The sequence below is a fragment of the Pelodiscus sinensis genome, chromosome 6 (genome assembly GCF_049634645.1).
Source record: "Pelodiscus sinensis isolate JC-2024 chromosome 6, ASM4963464v1, whole genome shotgun sequence".
Lineage (NCBI taxonomy): Eukaryota > Metazoa > Chordata > Testudines > Trionychidae > Pelodiscus > Pelodiscus sinensis.
The window spans coordinates 26,945,319-26,968,204 of record NC_134716.1 but is presented as its reverse complement, the minus strand read 5'-3'; the positions used below and the strand labels follow the sequence as shown (position 1 = coordinate 26,968,204).

Sequence of the window (22,886 nt, the reverse complement as noted above, 5' to 3'; positions counted from 1 at the left end):
TACCAGGGTGGTATTGAAATTGGCTATCATGACTGTATGATTGTCTTTGTTTATAAGCATGGTTGAAAACTGCTGCTATGAGCCATGTCATCTCCAGCACTGTTACACAGAGACACGTCGGAAGAGAAATCATTCAGATGAACCTTACTCAATTGTGGTAGCTCACGTAAAGTGGTAGCCAATCTAAATTGTGGCTGTTTTTGTCTTTGCAAAGTCACATTCCAGCTTCCTTGTCCAATTCTAGTCTTAATGTGCCCTCTGGCTAGTGAAAATACCATTTAGCTAACTGTTTCAAGTACTAGTCTACCTTTTCATTATAGCCTATGATAACATCAGCAACGTAGTCATAATTATAAAAGGAAATAATAGATTCACAGATTATGAGGCCAGAAGGCACCAGTGTGATAATTTAGCCTGACCTCCTATGTAACACAGACCATAGGGCACTTCTGAATTAATTCCTGTTTGAACTAGAGCATATCTTTTTAGAAAAACAGCTAATCTTGATTTAAAAATCTTCCAGTGAGGGAGAATCCATCACAACACTGATATGTCATTCCACTGGTTAATTACCTTCATTATTAGTATTTTGCACATTATTTATATTCTAAATTTGCCTCATTTTAACTTTCAGCTGTTGGATCACATTAAACCTCTCTCTTCTTCACTGAAGAACCCTTTATCCAATATTGGTTTTTCATATATGTAATGTGTAATTTCATGTGTATAGCTCTGGAGCACTACGTTTTATTCCCCTAAAGTCCTGTAACCTGCCATGTTGCTGCAATAAACAATATTTCTACAGTACTTCCAAAGATGGAGCAGGGTAGGAGTTTCCCTGCCATACCTTGTGAAGTTACAGTGTGAGAAATTAGAAATTACAGTATGAGAATTGTCAAAGCGATTCCTATAAAAATAAGTTTATATTAATTAATCTTACATCAGTGCTGAACATTGGACTCCGCAGTCTGTAGAAGTGCAGAATGGAAATTAGCTAACCAGGGTCATGGCTGTATAGCTTTTCTCTGCAGACATATTAGAACACTAAGGAGTAAGCCATGCCAAAAATTGAAGTCTAATGTGCAAAGCTTGTCAAGCTTTTTTTAAGAAAGCTATTTGTGCGGCAGTTTTCAAATCACACCATATTAACCTTCAAGTGTGCATGACCTAAAGGGCTGGACAGAACAATAACATATTTACAGCCTTAAGTGATGCAAGTTCCAAAATGCAGCTTTAGCAGGCGGTGGTGGAGGAAATGATTGGGAACATAGCTTTCTGATCAGCTAACGCTTTTCAGCACAAACACATATACTGAACTTGCAAAAAGTTGTGCTGCCCAGATGTTATGCTTGAATTACAGCCAGTTGTTCTCTTACAAAGTTGTTATTATCTTTCCCTTCTCTTTGGCAATTGCTTAGGACTGGGAATCAAGCATACCCCTAAGGCATTGCTAATAAAAAGAAAAGGGAAGGTACTGGATTCCTTTTAAAGATATAGAAAGTAGAATTATGTTGTGTTAACTTACCCTGGCATCCGTGACCTTGAATTCCCTTAGGATATACTGTGGCATGTTGTACTCTGCCATGGGGTCTACCACAAAATACTGATATCTGGCTGAACGCTCTGCTGGCCAATACTGGTGGCATTTTTCCTATTAAAAAAAGCAAATTGATACATTATGCTCATGAAAAGCACCATTACTGAAAGAAATAAAGCCCAAAGTCTTCTATTTATCCATAAAATAGGAGGTACAACCCTAGTATATCACATTGCCAACCCTCCAAACTTCCTTGCCAGTGGGCCGTGGCATATCACTATTTCTGTCACATGACATAGAGCTTCTGAATTATTCCCTGCACCCCAGTTAAATTGTTATTTAACAAAAATGATCATAGTGCCTACAATAGAGATGTAATGGTGCAGCCAATTAACCGATAAACAAAAGCTTATAGGTTAATGGTATAGACAATATGTATTTCACACACACACCCCCTCGCCTACTACATTTTTTGCAGGATGGCCAGCAGCCTGTCTCAGTCCTGGCTTGTAACGGGTCTGGGATCTATCCCCCACTGTGGCTCTGCATTTAAAATATATTAGGAGGTAGGTGGGCAGGCAGTTCGGCTCATGCTGGGTCCAGGAGCTCAGGACCTCCCCCCACCTCTGGACTGGGGCTGCTGTCACCCCTGGATCAGAGGCAGCAGCATGGGGAGACAGGCAGCCAGTCCATGAGGGGAGCTGGTTTTTAAACTGGCACACCTCGCGGACCAATTTCCGACTAGCACCCTGTATCAGAGGCAGCAGCGCGGAGTGGCAGAGGGCTCCTCGGGAGTGGGGCCAGATTGCACTGGCTGCCAGCCCTGCCCCTGGGGACTATAGAATAGTCGAGTAACCAATGAAATTCATGAGGTTATTTGACTATTCAATTAACCTATATTTAACATCTCTAGCCTGGAACTCTGCAAACCTTGGTGATTTCAGTTCACAAAGGTATCCAAATATTAAAACTCTCTCTCCTTTCCTTAATTTCCATCAAGACACTGGCCTCATCTGAAGATCTAGCCTTTTATATCAACTATGAATTCTCTAAACCATCTAAGTCTTCCAAAAGCAGAGCCCGAGTTTAATATCAACTTCCATACAAAAGTTTATACTGGTGCAATTCTACTATTTCTGTAAACTACTCCAATCCTTCTACTACACCAGGCGGGAACTTAGGCTATGTCTATGAACCAGCATTACTTTGGAATAACTGACATTATTCCGAAATAACATAGTCTACGTCTATACTGCAAGCAGATATTTAGACATGATGTTGAAATAATGTTGAGCTACAGAACTTCTTACTCTGACTCCTGTAACCCTCATTTTACGAGGAGTAAGGAAAGTCGATGGAAGAGTGCTTTAACTTGGACTCCTGCTCTGTAGACAGCGCTAAAAGCTGAAATAAGCTATTTGGCTTAATCTACTCAATTGACGTAGCTCAAGTTGCGTGGCTTATTTCGGCTATAGCCCTGCTGTGTAAAAGTGCCCTTAATGAGGTTTAGCACTGTAAACAAGCTGTTGAATTGCAAAGGTCACTATAAAAAGTTCATAGGAAATGTTGGAACATAAGGAAATTCACAAATGGAACAGTGAAGACTTATAGCATTTTCTATGACGATTTTATTTTTATTGTTAAACACTACCACTGATCTTTACTTTTTTGGAGATTTTAAAATAAGGCATGAATTTTCCTAAAGAAACAAAGTTGAAAGCATACTAAAGAAATACTCACTCTGCCCATTTCTCGCAGTTTAGTAAGCATGACTACGATTGTGGAGTTATGCTCCCAGAGCATCCTCCAGAAATCTTCAGTTGTCTCTGCCAAAGGTCCCTGTGTAGCTATGTAGGCTTTTTGTTGCCTACATCAAAAACAAGGAAAATCCCCAAAGTGATGACACTCAAACGCTCTCTATTTATATGTAAACATTATATTGAGACACAATTATAGGAAAAGTAAGGAAAATATATATATATTATTAGTGGTAAGCACGTTAGAAACCTATTAAGATTGTTTAATGAAACAATGGCATTTTTTATTTTTAGAACTTTGCAAAGGAAATTGCTCTGTTAATATTATGATGTATGTCTTTATCATTATTATTTAAATTTTAATGCAACTCTAATAGCTCAATTTCGTGTGTCATAAAAAGCACTTAAGGAACACTTAGTTGTGCTGCTTCATTTTGTAGAAATGACTGTCGTACAATCTATTAGGTTTATGAATTATAGCACCAAGCAGCTTCTTTATTAACTCATTCAATAGTGTAATGACTCCAGTAAAAGTAGGCAGGAGACAGAGCCTCAAAAAACCCCTCAGAGTCATGTGGCCTGCCACATGTGGTCTTAATACTGCCCTAACAAGAGGCTACACTTGTCCTTTATAGGTGGGCACCAAACTGGGAGAATCTTCAGTGGGGGCGTAGTGCACAGAAGGAGAAACAATGACACATGCTTCCTTTGCCCCCTGATCTCTGGCTCCATGAAGATTTAAGGATGGAGACAAAAAGAAGCTACTCTCTGTAGTATGCTGTCTCAGTGCACAATCAAATATAGATGAGTGGAAGTTACTACTACCCCAAGCAGCATTATTATTTACTGTGTCCCCTTCATGGCTTGTGTAATGAAGCCACTGGATTAGTCAAGCAATGTCATCTGGCTCCTGAAGAAATATGTTGTAAGGATGGTAGGGATTGGAGTGATGTATAGGTAATGGCTGCCGAGATGCATAGCGCTGGCCTCAGAGAGTTCAGTAGGATCCACACAGATGGATATCTGCTGCTTTTGAGAGATAAATTCCCTGACTTTTCTTTCCCTGCCTCTCTTAATGGAACAATACGAAACTGAGATCCCAGCTTGGCTATGCGTGAAAGTATAAGACTAACCTGATGCACATAAACAATCCTTTACACTAGTAGTATTCCTGTGCTGAAATTTAGGCATGATTATTAAATCAGAGTTCTTTACCCCAAACCAGTTTCCCTGCACAGTGTAGGTGAGAACACAGTTCAGAGTTTATTTTTCATTAATTGAAAATGAAAACCAACATGGAATGGTATGTACACATACAGCGTGACCCTTAATTTAGTTGCAATTTACTATAAACATATACAGTTCACATGTCAACACACCAACATTTAGTACCTGTATCCATCAATAAAACTGGCATTGATATAATCAGAGCCTTCTACTCCTCGGATTGGCTGCAAACATACCCTCGTTGATTCATATGGCATAATATTAACAAGGCGATTTTTGAATTTATTACATGGAAGATTGGCACTGATGAATCTTGAAGTATGAGCTTTAGAGCTAGCTAGACGCTGTTGAACAGAGAAACATAAATTGAGGGAAAAGTATGACAACACCCAACAATTTCATAGGCCGATATCATCTCTGTTTTGGCTGATTACAAATCCCATTAATTTTAAATGATCATTTTCTTATATTCTAACCATACTAACTAGATACATATAATCTGCTTTTTAACACTATGTTACAACTTTAATATTCTAATTATATTTATGAAAAATACAAATACTAAACTATGTCAAGAACTAGGCGACCAATATTTTAAAACAATAAAACAAACAAACAAACAAAAGTACGAAAGATCTTTATCTGGACATTTATAAGGCTTAAAAAAATTCGACATAAAAATGCAACCTTATTTTCCACATAGCATAATTGTGAAATTCTAGCCTTAAGAAAGAGCCCAATGTTCCTGTGAACAACTAGTGTAAAATTTAGCATCATCAAATATTTACCCCAACATATTTTTATCTTCCCGTTGCATGCAGTACCTTAAATTCCAGTTCCATTCCTGTGACATTCTCTCCTGTTTCTATCTGTGTCAGCTTCTGAATATATGCATACAGATTTCTGGCTGGCACTTCGGTATTTCCACATGTCACTGCTTCCAGCAGTGCATCATGGATAAAGATGTATTGGTCCTCCGTCTGAACCATGTAATTCCTCTGGGCTCTCATTAGAGTTACGTGGCCGTAAATATCTACAGTCTTTTCATGCTTTATTCTCTCTAACATGGCATCTATTACAATGAAGCAGCCAGTCCTGCCGACTCCAGCACTAAAAAGAACCAAATAAAAGTGAAGGAAAAGGATGTTTCATTTAATAAAATCTGCATATTTTGATGGCATTCACTTCCGATAACTTTGAAGGTTAAGACATGGGAGTGACTCTGGGCTGTTCACTTTTGTACTAATATTAACTTTAGTTCCTATAAAAGGGGCACTACTGTTGGGAGAGTTGAGCTAGCTCCCTTAGCTCCCTTGGTCCATTATTCTCAAGCAGTCTCTATTCCATTAAGAAGAGAGTAATTTGTTAGTGAAACTGAATGATATAGGCAGTGCTCCCAAACCTTAGGCCTGTACAAGCTGCCCTTGTAGGTGAACTATAAGCTCCCACTTCCTGACTCTGATCCTGGATTGGATCTTGAGGCAGGTTGTACTAACCTCAATCCTCTTCACCCAGCAAAGCCACCATGACTATTGCACCAGGTGCTGTGAATTGGGGGATTGGAGTGACTGTGCTATGCTAGTCCTGTAGCATTATGCGGGGGAAATCATTAGCAGGCCAGAGGTGTACAAAACAGGATTGAAGGGGGCCCATGAGAAAATTCTTGTCAGTAAGATTCCACAAGTCTTAGAGATCATTAAACATTTCTGTACACCAGTTTGCTGTTTCCAAAAGCAGACCTTTCAAACAACTACAACAGAAATCTTGTGCAAACGCACCAAACCCATCAACCTCTCTTTCTTCAAATGCCAATTGGGAAGCACCTTCACATTCACTTTGGTTTGGTAAGAGTTATACGCTCCAGCAAGCCTGAGCTATTTTTATCTTGGCAAGCCTCCTTTCTGTGGGCTTGCAAGAAAATCACAGAAAATGGCACCCACTGGCTTGGCACATAAGTTTACATGAAGTTTTAAACTATTATTCCCTAATTCAGGGGCCACTCTTGGCTTGTTGCCAACAGCAGAGACTGACATTGTTGTCCATTACAAAACATTTAGCACTTGCATCATAGTTCCTATGATTGTGGCCTTTTGGATCCATTTTGACTTTGCATATAACTAGCAAAAAAAACCAACAACCCTGTGAAGTATGTGATTTTATAAGATATCTAGAGCAATCCATACTTCTATAAATGTAAAATGAATTTTACTAATAATTAGTAACACAGTTACTCAGTCATTGTACATATGGCGTACTTCCTCGTCGTGCAATTATGTCAAATTTTAGAAGCAAAGCAAGTAAGGCCTAATGAAAATTTGGATGGTTTGATAGTGGAGATGTTACTATCAATTCAAGGTCTGGCTCCCTCACTGAGATAATGCTCCAATCAAAAGCTGACAGATCAGCTAATGCTGACGCATCATACATCCAGATCTATCCATACTGAGGTACTTGGCTGTACCTTATAAGGCTTTATGTACACTTGCAGCTTTAAAAAAGCTGCTGCGGCAGCACTTTAATGTGATAGTGTGGTCCTGGCACTAGCACAAGAACTCTCTCCCTGTGCTTTTGGAAAACCATCTTCATGAGGGGCACAGCTCCCAGGGCTGGAAGCCTGTCTAGACGGGCAAGTTTCTACACTGAAACTTGCTGCACTTAAGAGGGTGATTTTTCTTACCTCAGAGAGTATATCTACACTAAAGAGTTTTGTTGGAAAAATAGCTGTTTTTCCAGAAAAACCTGTTATGTCAACACCACAGTCATGTTCTTCTGAAAGTAAATCAAAAGAATGGAGGGGTTTTTCTGGCATTGGTAATCCTCTTTCTATGAGGAAGATGCCTTTTTCTGAAAGGGCTCTTTCGGAATTAGGCGTGTGTGGATGGGGAAGAGTGAGTTATTTCGAAAGAGGAGGAAAAAGCACAGGTGCCCTGGTGGCCACTCCATCCATAGTAATCATAGCTTAAATGTAAGATAGTGCCCATTTAGTGTGGACGCTGTTTTTCGAAAAAGCAAATCGCTCTTTTGATGCATTTTTGTGTGTGGATGCTCTCTTTCGGAAGAAGTTTTTTCGGAAGATCTCTTCTGAAAAAAAGTTCTTCCAAAAGAAGCCTGCAGTCTATACACAGTTGGGTGAGAAAGTCTCAGTGCGATAACTTGTCAGTATAGACAAGCCCTTAAGTTGCTGACATACTCATCCTCAGCAAAGTTTATCCAGCAGCCATTTATCTACCTTCAAGTGTTTGAAATATTCAAAGGTGCAAATGGGCTGAACTATAATGAGGCCAATATATCCATGTGCTTTGAGGCATTTATCTACTTCAAGGTGCCAATGCCTCCATCTGCATTTAAGTGTCCCAAGTCCACTCCCTTTCCCATGCCTAGGTTCTGAACTCTGCTGCAGTACCATGTGCTGCACAGCACTCAGATACTTTGCTCCTCCTCACCCATTTTTCTGGTACAGTACAGACACCTTAACGTTTCAGTGTCTCATGGTGCTTGGTCATACTTCACACATGATGTGTCTTTACACCCCCTAGACTGAGACTCTCAGACATCATTCAGAGGAATAACAACTTTCTAAACAATGGCAGAAGTTCACAGTCCTGTCAGTCTTTCACTTACAACAAACACCATTCTGTGTGAATGAATATTAAAGAGATGCTGATTAGTTCTTGTGGAAATTCATAAATCATAGGGCTGTGTTCAACAGTATTTGCAAAATAAACTCTGGTTGTGATATCAAGACCTTCCTGATTCAAAGAGGTTGGCCAAAGAAAATACAAGTTGTGTGAAAAGCATTTTGTGGTAAGTGACCATTTAAGAATCTTGAAGCGTCACCACTGAAAATCAAATGGGTTAAAAGGGGAACCCAAGCCAAAATTCTAGATCTTACACATCTCTCACTTCTGGAATGTTTATAGTCTGAGCTTAGGCCCTGACCTGAAACTTACCAATACTCCACTTTTACTTATAATGGCTCAAATCTAAACTTTTCTTCTGTGAACATGCCTGACTTTTGACATGTCAGGAATCTGAATCTGATTTTAAAGTAAGAATAACTCTTTAGTTGAGATGATGCATATGAGCCCTTGGAAACAGAAAGGGATAAAACAATTAAATATAGCAGTCTATAAATAGGATTGTTACATAATACTATGTACAAATCTGTGTATTTCTTCCTAGAAAGGGGAACAGGTTACATTACAACCTGCTGAAACAAACACAGTAATCAAGGAAACTGAAATCACAAAATTAAACAGAGATGTTTAGTATTAAGAAAAAACAACAACCGCATTTTCATGTATTCTCTGAATAGTTGCTAAAGGGAACAGATATTTACTTAAGTTGTACTCTTCTTTGTATAAGAAAAAGAATTGATGTTTACGATAATATTCATTTTAGCTTAAAGTAACATAATCAGTGACTCTTCCAAGGATTTTAAACTCATATTTGCAAGTTGGTTTCCTGATACCATATTTGAGGCTGAAACTCAGGACACAGGAATATGGGTCAATTATAATTTCCTTTTCTTTCAGAAATAGCCTATGGTAATGCTACTATTTTAATCTATCATTTTAAAGGAGTATATTTTATATCTATTCACTTAATTCTATAGCTTAAGCAAAAACACTCGATTTCAGTTACAACCCCCAGAAAAAAAAATCTATGGCATTTTGTCAATGACTTCAAAGACAAATAGGAATTTTATAACTAGATGTGACACACCCTGCTGACATTTAAATTTTACCACAATTACCCAGAAATGACAATAATTGCTGTTATTTGATCATGAAGAAATTGAATGGTGGGAATCCTTGCATGCATGCGTGTCGCGTGCGTTTTGTGGAAACTATGTTATTGGCTGAATCACCAAATTTCTCACTGACCTTAATTTCTTTTATTTAATTGTTTTCTTTTTATATTGCCCAGCAGTATCAAAGTGCGTTGCGTGACTCAAGTTGAATGATTAAAATTCTAAAAGAGAATGCACTTTTCTTTGATGCTGAAGAACTAAGCTTCACATCATGGTGATAATAACAGAACACTATTTGTGCTTTTTTGTTTTTCATCCTTTCAACAGCCTTCAACCAAAAAACATGATAAGAACAGCACAACTGATAAAGCATCTCTATTTGATCTGCTTTTCGTTGTCCTGGTTGCAAGGCACTCTGGCTGATTCTCTCATATCTTAGAATACAGTATGAAAACATCAGCTGCAGGCTGAAGCCACCACAATTCAATCCATTTATTCTATTTTAAAATCTCTAAGCAAGAAAGAAAGGAAAGAGGATTCATTTTTTCCAGACAGGACAAATACATAATCATGTACCCAATGCTGTATAGTAGAAAGCAACCTCAGCTCTCACTGAGGCATAATCAAACAAAGGAAAGGCACTCAGCCCCTCACAGGACTGGGTGTTATGTTTGCACCTACACCCCCCCAAAGCAAAATTCTTTTCTAATTACTTTCCACTAAGACCATGATTTAGATAATGAGCATTAGACCACAGTGCAGCGTTTACATGCTGAAAAATGATGCAATCCATTAAACAAGCATGCCTACCCAGAAATTGTTATTGCTTCAATTTTATCATTCACTCAGTTACAACATTTGTTTTCAATTTCAAAAAACACGACCGAGTCAGTCCCACGAGTTTGAAATGTGCTTAATGTCCCGTGATGCGATGCAGTTACAGTGCACAAAAAAACCAAAAAAAAGGGAAAATGAAGAGTCATAAGGGGGCTATGCCACACTAAAATCATTGTAACAGGTTGGCTTTTATGATTAATTTGTTATTGTTTTAATGCTGACCCCTTATTGATACTTCAGTGATCTGGCAAAGGATGCAATGAAATTACTAAATTTCACAGATCATTTAATTGGAAACAAAGATAGTAAAATATGGAATAAAAATCATTTAGGACATTCTTGACATATCAGGGGATAATTTGATTGAATATTACAGTTTTGGATAGAATGAGACTAGTGTTTATGAACTGAAAGTACATAAAACTGATTGCAATAAGACGGACTGCTGTTTTTTCTCTTTGTGATTATGGCAGAGTACCAACCTCCTGTGTGTGGAACGTGACATGGGATTTTTATGTTTAGTTGTTCGTTGGACTACCCTTTTTTCCCCACATCTATTTTATACTGAAAACAAACATGATCTGTTCTAACGGAAGCTTGTGAGATTTCTTAAACTGGATAGGAAAAAATGGCACATAAAGGAGAGCACAGAACAGGCAAACATCTTTTTGTACTTGAAATATGGTAGGGAAAGCCTTGCCTACTGATCCCAGGGACTTTTCACAAATATCTGAATTGTGTACAGGAGACTCATAAATCCAAAGCTAATCCTGGACCTTCTTCCATTAAGTGAGCTTTATGAAGATTTTTCTTTCAGTCTTTACAAGGTGTCTCTGTGTACTTGAAATTCTATTATGTTCTTTAGACATATATACACCCACATATAAGCACAGATCCTTGTGGTAAAGGTCTTGCAGAAACATTCAAGACACACGTGACCTGTATTCCTGGGGAATTTGGAACATTCCACAAGAGCTCCCCCCTGTTCAGCTCTGTACATCTAACATAAGAACAGTCATAAAGGATCAGTCCAAAGGTCCATTTAGCCCAGTAGCATGTCTTCTGACAGTGACCAATGCCAGTGCTTCATAGGGAATGAAAGAACAGGTAATCCTCAAGAGATTCATCTTGTTGCCCATCTCTAAGAGAAGAAGTTGCCTATCATTTTATTTTTTTAAAGTGTAAATGATAAAGAAAAATATTTTTATTTTTTTCTCTAATAAAGTTGAAGTTCCTTGAGGAGGCCTGGTCCAGAGCATAAGTGTATACATATACATTTGTTAAATTAAAAATGATGAGATTTTAGCACTTGGAAATGAACATCAAAATTCAAGAGCTTGTGGTTCAAAATATAATTAGTACAACAGAAGGAGACAATAGTGTGACCTTGTAGCCAAGAAAGCTAATGGCATATCGTGGTGCATGGCCAGCAGATCTAGGGAAGTGATTATGCCCCTTTATTTGGCATTGGTGAGGTCGTATCTAGAGTACTGCATCCAATTCTGAGCCCCCTGTTATAGAAAGGATGTGGACACACTGAAGAGAGTCCTACAGAGGGCAACAAAAATGATTAGGGGTATGGAGCACATGACTTATGAAGAAAGGTTGAGGGATTTGGGTTTGTTTAATCTGCAGAAGAGAGGAGTGAGGGGGGAAATTTGTAGCACTGGTATGGGTTATCTAGGGAGGTGGCAGAATCTCCATCCCTAGAGGTTTTTAAGTCCAGGCTTGACTTACCCTTGGCTGGGATGATTTATTTGGGATTGCTCCTGCTTTTAGCAGAGGTATGGACTCGATAACCTCTGAGGTCTCTTCCTACCATATGATTCTAATGTATTTTTACTTTTAGTTGTTCCTTCAATAAAAAGTATCACACTTAAGATAATCCTTTGACTTGGTAGGAATTTTAGCTTAAATTTAGCAGAGCTCCTAAGTTCTGCAGAACCACTGATTCATTACTATAAAATTCCTAAGGAATAAAGGACTTGAATAGCAGGGCTACATAGTATAAGGAAGGAAATAACTCCCCCAAAACCTAGCTGAAAGATCATTACCAACTTAATAATGGAGGAAGATGTATTGTTCAAATATTATTCTACTATGGATGCAAAAACAACTACTAGCATTTCATTAAAATAATGGATTGAAGAAGACTATCATATGAAACAAGTATCAGAGCCACAGATTATCCTAAATGAGAAAACTCTAAAAATGTGTCATCTGTTTCCCTTCAGTTATGTTTAGTAGAGCAATTAGTTCTAGAAGGATCAGTAAGATTCTTGGAGGGAACCTGTATGAGTGTGCTACTCTTTATTCATGCATGAATGTAGATTTGGCAGGATTCCTTATTCTTGTGGGATGACTGCAGATTTGGATGAGTATTGTATGATTACTTATTCATGCTTCCTTCCTCAAAACATGAACCTTGGAGGAGGAAAGACATGTTGCCGGGAGCGCTAAGCAAGATGGGAGAAAGTGAAAGAGAGTGTAGAGTATCAAAAAACAAAAGTCCACCAACTCCAGTTTCAGGATTCTTGCTTCTCTTGCCTCTTTTTTCTTCACAATGTTGATTGGTGCTTTTAAATAAATCATTTCTGAATTTGTTTTTCACTGAATACCAGTTTTTGTAAAAGATTTTATACAAGCACTTTATAAAGTGAATCAAAGCATTACATGATTCCCGCAATTATTCAGAAAAAGATAGATAGGAAATTAGGACAAGGGAAGTTTCTCTAGCAGTCTGAGCAGAAACTATGTTTTATTTGTACAGTAAGAATATATGTGGGAACTTATATCCTCAAACTGGTATGGCCCAGAAATGCTTTCCTCTCATCTTGCTCTCTGTTTAAATATACTATTATATATTCTGACATTTTATACTCTATGGCTACGTCTACACTGGCATGATTTTCCGGAAATGCTTTTAACGGAAAAGTTTTCCGTTAAAAACATTTTCGGAAAAGCGCGTCTAGATTGGCAGGACGCTTTTCCGGAAAAGCACTTTTTCCGGAAAAGTGTCCGTGGCCAATCTAGACGCGCTTTTCCGCAAAAAAGCCCTGATCGCTAAAATGACGATCAGGGCTTTTTTGCGGAAAACACTACTGTGATGTCTACACTGGCCCTTTTCCGGAACAGTTTTCCGGAAAAAGACTTTTGCCCGAACAGGAGCAGTATAGTTTTTATGGAAAAGCACTGATGATTTTGCATTAGATCGTCAGTGCTTTTCCGGAAATTCAAGCAGCCAGTGTAGACAGCTGGCAAGCTTTTCCGGAAAAGTGGCTGATTTTCTGGAATAGCTTGCCAGTGTAGACACAGCCCATATGGTTATCAAACAAAAGGAACTATAGTTAAAAAGCTACTATTTTCCCCATAAGGTTTGGTGAATTTCAGAACATATTTTGACATTGTATGCCTGTATGATACAGTCCCAAAGCATTATTGCGATTATGCATTCTAATGAAGGATGAAGTAAAGAGCCAAAATCACTAAACACTGAGCTTTGAAAAGGAATCTGAGCTGTAAAATAATTTTGAAAATGCACTTTAATATGATTAGTTGCTTTCAACAGTATACAAACCTACTCATGGAATTTGTAATAAAAATTGGATGATGACCTTCTATGGGTAAGTTACTAAGGAAATATATGGTGACCAAATTCTCAATAAGAAGAAAGGAAGGTTAGGACAAGAGGTGGCTGGGAAGTGTGTACAACATATGCTACAGTGTCCTTTCAGCAATTACTTTATTTTCCTTGAACACTTCAGAGATTGCAGAATATTTACAAAGATGTCTCCAGGCTTCTTTTCAGCCTTCTGTGTCCATCATTGGATTTCCTTGTTGACCTTGGTGATACATGCACACACACAGCACTGCATCATCTCTATATCAAATGCAGGAAAGGCAATTGCCACTCCCATTCCTGTCTTTAGGAAATTAGCACATCGGTGAAAAGAGGGATATGTTTTGAAAAAACAGTCAAAGTGATGACCTTTTATTCCTGGTACATCAGTAAGCAACACCACATGAGAATACATTGCTCTTTGGCTCTCCATGCCACATTAGCACTTTGTTTGCCATTGGATACCATTCAGAAGTCCTGGTATTTCTCAAATCCCTGAATGACTAGGCCTCAGCCTACCTTAAATTATGCTGCACTTTGAGCTAAGTATGTGTGAGAGACGCTGTGTGGAGCATTTATAATTATTATTCATATCAACAAGTGCAATGAAGCTTGCAAGATATGGCATGTAAGGTACAGGTTGAACTTCTCTAGTCTGGCATATTACCCCTGAGGGAACTGTGTGTCACCGGTACCTTCCACGCAGAAAAATGGACCCACCCCTAAAAAAACCCAAAACCCACCCCAAAAAACCCAATCAGCTGGGGCATACACGCCTCTTCCCTGGCAGTATGTCTGTTCCAACGTGCTTAGAGAAGTGTCGGAGCTGAGGAAAAGGAACTAGGCATACATTTTAGTGTATCACTACTGGGGGGCTGACGGTGGGCAAACGTGTGTGCCAGAGAGAGAGAGAGAGAGAGAGAGAGAGAGAATTTTTCTTTCTCTTGAGACTGCAGCTCCCTGGTACATAAGGGAAGGGCTTTTTATTATTATGCAGGAGGCACGTTAGAGTCACAAATGAAGCTGCATGCCTGAGTTAGTTGTTTTATTCTCTGAGGCACAAATAAGATATATGCACATTGTTCCTATTGTTAGTTAACTGTCCCCATTCTCAGTCAATTCCTCAAAGAGTATAAAACCTGTGTATGTTTTATATCACTATACTGCCAGAGTGATGTATAGGAGTCTTAATATAAATGACAGCATGGGAATCCTGAGATAGGAAAATCCATATGCTCTCTCACTTTTTTCATTCGCCAAAGAGGTACAATGGGGTTAGATTAGAGCTCAGGATTTATTTCACTTACCCATCAACAGGCCTGCTGATGGGAGGGAGGGAAAGGGGCCAGTTGCCCCAGGGCTGGATGATTCAAAAGAGTGTGCAGGACTCTGTAAGAGTGGTGGCAGCCAGGTCCTGTGCCATTTAAATTTCTACTGGAGTGCCACACAGCATGCTCTGGGTGGCTCTCAGAGAAAAGGGGGTTGCACGGTGCATTCTGGGTGGTATTGAGGGCTGGTTGCTCCAGCCCCACTCCTTCCTCTTAAGTCCCTGTCCTTTCCGAGATTGTAAAACTTTCCGCAAGTCCTGCAAGTCTGTTGTCTCCCCTCTGTGAAAGACTGAGCAGTTTAAAAGGTTAAACATATTCCTTTGTTTTTCTGTTTAGTATTTTGTAGTGTAATTTAAATGAAAATCCAGGATTATAAGTGGAATACAGGCTATTAGTTACCAAGTATTCATAACTTAACTTTCATGTGTTGACAAAATGCTGAGTACTTAGTGTGACATTTTTCTTTATTGTAGTTTAAATAAATTAACCAAAACAGTTGAAACTGGTATGATTACATCGCAGAATTTAAAAAATAAAATATCTAGAATTTTGCACTTTTGAGGGGTGTTTTCTTGTGCAGATTTTTGGAATTTGTGGTGCAGAATCCCTCCAGGAGTAAAATAGGTGTAGGATAGTTGTATATCAAACTTGTGCTTTGCTTCTGGGTGGCACCCTCGACAGATGGGCATCAGCGCTGTGCAGGCTGCTTAATGGCCCATGAAGGACAATCAACTATACAATGAGCCCACTGAGAAAAGGCAGCAGTTACACCTTTGTGTCAGAAGGACATGTAGGGACAAGTCCATTGTGAGGGGACTCCAACAGTTTTTTCATGCCCGTTCACTGGTGTATGAGACAAATAATTAAGAAGCCACAAGGCCAGGATATTAAAAGATAGCTGCATTTTCTCCATATTGTCTTCAATCCTGCTTCTCACGTCTGGAATAACTTCTTTAAAAACTGAAGTGCTCAACAAAGCACAGAATGACCCATCTAAGTTTGGATGTCTTCGAAGGGGACTTTCAAGCCAACCAATTCACCAATGCCGTTAAGAATCTTCTATTCAGACTCTGAAGTCACGTGTCATCTGCTTGCTTGAACCACTTAACAACTCTCTTTCTTTTATAATAAAACCTTTAAGTTTTATATGCTAAAGGATTGCCTGGCAGTGTGGTATTTCAGGTACAATTCACACTAGTATAGATCTGGTAATGTGACTGATCCTTTGGAACTGAAAAGAACATTTTATATAATTATAAAAGTTATAAATACTTCTCACTTTACCAGAGCGATGTGCTGATTTAGAACTGGAATGAGGTAAAGTGGGCCCTGAGATGTTTTTCAGTTTTAACCAGTGATCAAGAGCACAATTTGTGACTGGGTGGAAAATCTAATTTCAGTGTTAAGCTCCTGTTTTGGGGAGAATCTGCTCTCCATTTTGCAGCCTGCCCTGATCTTGGTATTTTCAGCGAGTACCACCCTATGCACCTCAGGTTACAATTTGATTTCTAACAACACTTTGAGCTAGAAGTGTGATTTTCAGTTCAAGGAGAAATACTGTGTTGGATCTTTTGAGGTTAGCATGCTAAAAATAGTACAGCTGCACCAGTGTGGGCTGTTAGACACCTCTTGAGTAGGTAACTCATCCACTCTGACACATACTTGGTATAGCTAAACTGATGGCCACACATTGTTTTCAGCACATTAGCACAATCAAATCTAGGGTAGGTATGTGTCCTTGAACTAGAAAACATGCCGCTTGGTCAAAGAGTAGGTACACACTGTCACACAGTACAAATCTGAGTAATACCCACAATTAACAGGAAGCTTAAAGTTGGCAGTGTAAATGTTCAGAGGGGCAGGAAATTTGGAACTCAATTTCACAAGATATTCCCTTACTTTTGGTCAATAATATAAGTTGAATGTCACACATGCAAATAAGAATATTAAATTTAGATTAATCAACTAATCGAATAGTCGATGAATTTAGTCGATAAGGGCACCTCTGCCTTTGAAGTGTAGCAAGAGCCCTGTTGGCTCTTGCTACATTTCAAAGACAGTAGCGCTGCAAGGAGCACGGGCCAGAGAGGGACTCAAGCAGTCCCTCGCTGGCCCTGCCTACCTGCTTTTGAAATGTACAAGACCCCTGGGGCTCTTGTACATTTCAAAGGTGGAAGCACCACCAGTTCTCTGCTGTGCCCTGCCCTCCCCCCATGGAGACAGTGCTGAGGGGGAGCTGACTTTTAAGCCGGCTCCCCCCCCAGCACTGGCTCCTGCTCCCCCCTTGCTACCTCTCTCTGATAGAGGCAGCATTGAGGAGAGAAAATGACTAGTTGAGTCACTAGTTGACTAGATGCTTACATCCTTACACCCAAAAAGCCAAGCAGCATTTCCAAAGAAGAAAAAAACCACTGTCTTGCAGCCTGAGATTTGGTTGAAAATTTGTGACTGCTCTGATATATAGATACCAGATAGATATAATAAAATAGAGATCACACAAAGCAAAGCACACAAGCTCTCTGTTGAACACTTACAATTTGATAGCATGCATGCCACTTTTGTCTGTTCTTAGCCACAATGCTAATAAAGTAAAATGGATAAATTTATATTTTTAAATGCTCACATAGACAAGCTGCCAATAATAGGATTTTTCCCATGGGGCTGGTTCTCTCCATGACATCAGGTTTTCTTTTAATTTCAGTGGAGTTATACTGATATAAAATTGGTGAGACACAGTGGAGAATCAAGTCTACCATGCCTAATAACCAAAAACATTTCTTATCTTTTAACTGTGATGGATCATCTAGTGGTTGCACTTTAATTTCTCTCTCTCCATAGGTCCTGAGACTTTATGAGTTATTATATGGGGCAAATTACCTGCAGAAAAACACGGCATTTTTGGTAGCAATATTTTATAAGAGTCAGAACAACCATAAAATGAACTAGAATATCATTGTAATAAAAAAGTAAGTGCCAAAACTAAACAAGCACTGCATAATCCAAGAGTCAACAAGAAGGAACCATCAGGCAAAAATCTGATTCCAAATAACAGGACCCTGAAGTATTTATAAAACTTTTAATAAATGAAACGAAACTATGTAAGCAATGGAACAGTGATTGGAAAGCCTCTATACAAAGATAACAGAAGTATTTTTAAAGCTGCATTTTATTTCTAGAGGCACAGGAAATCGATTTGAAAAAGAGGGCTTTCATACTGATTACTTTAGATCAAAATACAGCCTGTGCAAGTGCAGCCAAAAATGTTGTGTAGCCAAGCTGATGCAATGTGTTCCAGTGTACTATGTGTCCATGGATATTTGGGAATACACTGTAGGTACAGCTGGGAAATCTCAGTGGTACCCTCATCCAGATCTCAGCTATTAGGTTATAAAAATATTTCCACATTTCCTGCAGATGGCTAGATTCTTTTCTTCACTAGTAATTTTACTTCAGAATTCATTATGGACAGCTGTTGGCTCTGATAGAACCTAATTTTCTCTTTTACCACACTCAGCTGCAAGCAGTCAGATTTCCTTTTCCTCACAGAGTATATTATATATAAACATGGGCGGGAAATAAGTAACCAATTAACTAAATTCATATGGATAAAATGACTCATTGAGATTGCTGATCAAATAATATGCCAAACTATAGCAAAAGTCAAAGGAAATTACAGGACTTGTGGAACATGATAATAAATACATGGCACTAATTAACAGAGCTAAAATGCACTGATGAACCGAGATAACATGGAAAATACATGGTTTTTGTTTAAACAAACTTATATAAATTATTACATTTTAATGAGGTTCAGGTCATTTAAGTCACTAAAAGATTGTTAAGCTCCTGGAGGAAATTATTTGTAAAAATTATTTGTAGACAGAAGCCAAGGCACTCTATAGGTCAAATCAGCAGAAAACTTGGCCAAACCATGGAATAATGTTTGTTCTCTTTCCCTCTTGAGGAAAATTGCTTAAGAAGAAGATATATGCTTTTTACTAAGGCTTTTCACAAAGGGTATGACGGAAAAGAATTCCAGAGAAAGGCAATAAAAATTAGCAATATGGAAGAAAACACCTCCCGAAGGAAAAAGAGTTTAAAAAGATTAGGACTATTTCATTTAGACAAGAGATAAATAAAGAGAATATGGTAGAAATTATATAAAATAAGAATGCAAGACTTCACAGAAGGCCAATTGGTTCCTCCCTGTTTACTTTTCTTAAAATACATAAATAAGGTCAAATTAAAAGGAAAAAAAAATAAAAATAAAAGGAAATAAATACCTCGTTTTACAATATGCAAAAATACCTTCCTCAAAATATTAAAACAAAGAGGACATATAGATGAAGAGTAAACAAGTCCTGAACAATTACGCATCATAAACATATAAATATCCTCAGTTACATTAGAGAGTTAACAAGAATGAGATGGGATGTAAATCCTCATGCAGCAGGACTAAGCCAGTCATTAGCTGCTTGGAGTTAGGAGGAAACATGGTACTGAAAAAACATCCATTATTGGAGTTTTACACCTTTCTTTGAAGGATCTGGCACTTGCTATTGTCAAAGACAAAACACTGGACTAGATGGGTTTCTGATCTTTTTCTATCTTCCTTTACAAGCTCAGGTGCTTTACAAACTTATGACTTTTATGTGAACGAAAATCTTGCTTTATGCAAACACGGAAGCTCTATATTAGGATTTCAAAGGATAATCTCAATCATAGCACTGACAGCACAGATGGGTTTATAAACATAGGACTGATTTATTCAAGAACAAGAGAAGATATTTTTCATTATTTGAATCTGAATGAACAAATATTATTATTGTTTATTTGGTCCACTTTAATGAATGCTTCTATTGATAATTATTGGAGCTTGTACAGTGTAGAGAGGACAGTCAGAATAAATTTATGAAATAGATTTCCTACGTACAAATTTGGGAATTAATTTTTAAAACTTTTGATGGAACTCAATACAAATTACAGTAATTCCTCGCTTAACACGTGCCCACTTAACACATTTTAGCGATAGCACGATTTATTTTTTAGAAACATTTTTCAAACAACACGACCCGTCTCCGCAATAACACGATTTCCCCTACTGGCAGGCCAGTTGCTATCAGCTCTGCAGGGCTTCCCCTGACTCCCTGCAAAGTGGCAGAGGTTCGCCGCTCGCCCTGCCGTTCCCTGGTGACCCCCCTTTGGGGATACTTTGCTCCCTCTCCTCTTCCCCCCGTTTACAACCCGTGGCTGGGTTTCCCCAGCTGGCTGGTCACCAGCAGCTGCACGGGGCTTCCCTTGCCTCCTTACAAAGCGGTGGAGGTTCGCCACTCGCCACCCCTGTTCCCCGGCGACCCCTACTCCTGAAGCTCCGCAAAGCTGCTGGTGACTGGCCAGCTGGGGAAACCCATCTGCCAGCTGCAAGCCTCTCCCCGTCCTTCCTTTCCCTTCTCTTCTCCAGAGCCAAAACCTTCCCTCTCTGTTATAACCCAGTCCACTTTCTCCCCCAACCTTATGTCCCGGTCCCAGCTGCTAACAAGTGCAGACTCAAGCTGCGAGTGCATGTGCACTTGAAACGCAACCCCCACCTTCTCCATTATTTTCAATGGGAAAATTGACCTTGCATAACACGTTTTCACTGAGCACGATCATGTTCTGAAACGTATCTACCGTGTTAAATGAGGAATTACTGTATAATGCCATTTTTATGCCATGTTCTTCATATAATTGGGGATTGCTTTGTCCTATATAGTTATATCCTACCTCTATTTTTCACCTTTGGGTGCTTCAAACAGCTAACACAGTGCTCATTCTGTGTACTGTATGCAATAGATAATTATCACTCCAAGGCGTTCAAATTTTTCAAACATTGATGCCTAAAGTTAGGCACTAAATTGGGGCCTAATTTTATAAGGTTCTCAGCTCTTGTTGACTTCAGTGGAGTGGGAGTGGGGGTGGGTTTAGAATCTTTGAAAATAAACCACTTATTTAACAGTCTAATGATAGATCTAGATGCCTAACTTTTGGCACCCAAGTTTGAAAATTTTGGCTCAAATTTCCAGAATTCTTCATTAAAATCATTTTAAAGATCTATTAGAGTATGTCTACACTGTCACCCTCGTTCAAACTAGGGTGGCTAATGTAGGCATTCAAACTTGCAAATGAAGCCCGGATTTAAATATCCCGGGCTTCATTTGCATGCTCCCGGGTGCCATCATTTTTAAATGCCCCGTAATCTGGACTAACTGCCCACGGCAACACACGGCACAGACTAGGTAGTTCGAATTAAAGCTCCTAATTCGAACTACCATTAAACCTGCTTGCAGGAGGAATAATGGTAGTTCGAATTAGGAGCTTTAATTCAAACTACCTAGTCTGTGCTGCATGTAGCCGCGGGCAGTTAGTCTGGACTACGGGACATTTAAAAATGGCAGCGCCCGGGAACATGCAAATGAAGACCGGGATATTTAAATCCCGGGCTTCATTTGCAAGTTTGAATGCCTACATAAGCCACCCTAGTTCGAACTAGGGTGGCAGTGTAGACATACCCTTAGGGTACGTCTAGACTACAGGCTTCTGTCGACAAAGAGCGTCTACACTACATTCAGTTCTGTCGACAAAGCAAGCTGCTTTGTCGACATGGTAGTGTAGACGCAAAGGACAGTTTACATGCAATAACACCTTCTGTCGACAGAAACTCTGTCGCCAGAAGGCGTTATGCCTCGTAAAATGAGGTTAACCAGTGTCGACAAAACTGCTGAGTTCTGTTGACGTTATGTCGACAGAAGTCAGAGGTAGTGTAGACGCAGGTATAGTTTTGTCGACAAAAGTCCATTTTTGTCGACAAAACCCTATAGTCTAGACACACCCTTAGTGTTTAACATCCCAGGTATTTCCATGTGTATAGATTCTTACTTTGCCTTTTGTCTATATACTTCAATTGATCTGAGCATAGAACATGCTTGCAATTGCATGAGAGCTCGTCTCATGATCAGCACAAACATTTTCAGTTTGAGAGCCTTTGAAACACAGGACACTAAAGGTATGTCTACACTGCATGGCTATTTTGGGATACCTTCGCGTCTACACAAGCTGTCCATTATTTTGAAATATTTTTCGAAATAACAGGTGCTCTATTTCACCATCCCGGTAAACCTTGTTGCATGAGGGTTAAGGGATAGCTGGAAATAGCGCATTATTTTGAAATTTGGCACTCCTGAAAACGTTCTGAATTTCAAAATAAGCTATTTTGAAATAGACTCTAAATAAGACATGCCATTTGTGTATTGCAAATTGTGTATCTTATTTTGAGTTTAGGGTGCTGCATAGGCACACCCTAAATGTTATCTCTCTGAAACTGAGTCTTTAGGGAATGTGAAGCTGGCCTTTTATTCCTGTTCTTTGAACATTCAGGTTCCTGTTTCTACCATTCAGGCAACTATTAGATGGTTCTCATTATGTAAATGAATTGAAAAGCAATGTGTCAGTTTTTCAAATTCTTATAATGAACCGTGAAACCAGTATCCATATCTGATCTTTCAATACTTGCCCTCAAACACTTTAAAAGGCAAACCTGGGAACTTAAATTCATAACATTGCTAGACATTAAAAATCATCGACTTAACAGGGACTTAGTTTCATGTCTCATTGCAACACACACTTGTATGCTGACCCTCAATGGCTCACTTCAAAACCTTTTGGATTTACCCTAACCCTTATTGCCAGCTCCATTTTGGCAAGCGGCCTTTGACAACATGCTTATTCCTGATGCTTAACAGTCTGCCCCAATTTGTATTGAGCTCAGACACTCTGAGTTCTTTCCCCAGTC

At 39.0% G+C, this 22,886-nt stretch overlaps 1 protein-coding gene across 17 annotated transcripts in view; it reads right to left on the bottom strand.

Moving 5' to 3' along the window:
• The window catches only part of PTPRD (protein tyrosine phosphatase receptor type D), a 1,779,541-nt gene that overhangs the window by 16,550 nt on the left and 1,740,105 nt on the right, over window positions 1–22,886 (bottom strand). For all 17 annotated transcript variants that reach the window (XM_075931585.1, XM_075931599.1, XM_075931586.1 and 14 more), the window contains 4 exons: window positions 5,346–5,631; window positions 4,687–4,865; window positions 3,278–3,404; window positions 1,526–1,651 (listed from right to left, as the gene is read on the bottom strand). In XM_075931585.1, coding sequence (XP_075787700.1) covers window positions 1,526–1,651; window positions 3,278–3,404; window positions 4,687–4,865; window positions 5,346–5,631 — 718 coding nt within the window. The remainder of the gene's footprint in view (window positions 1–1,525; window positions 1,652–3,277; window positions 3,405–4,686; window positions 4,866–5,345; window positions 5,632–22,886) is intronic.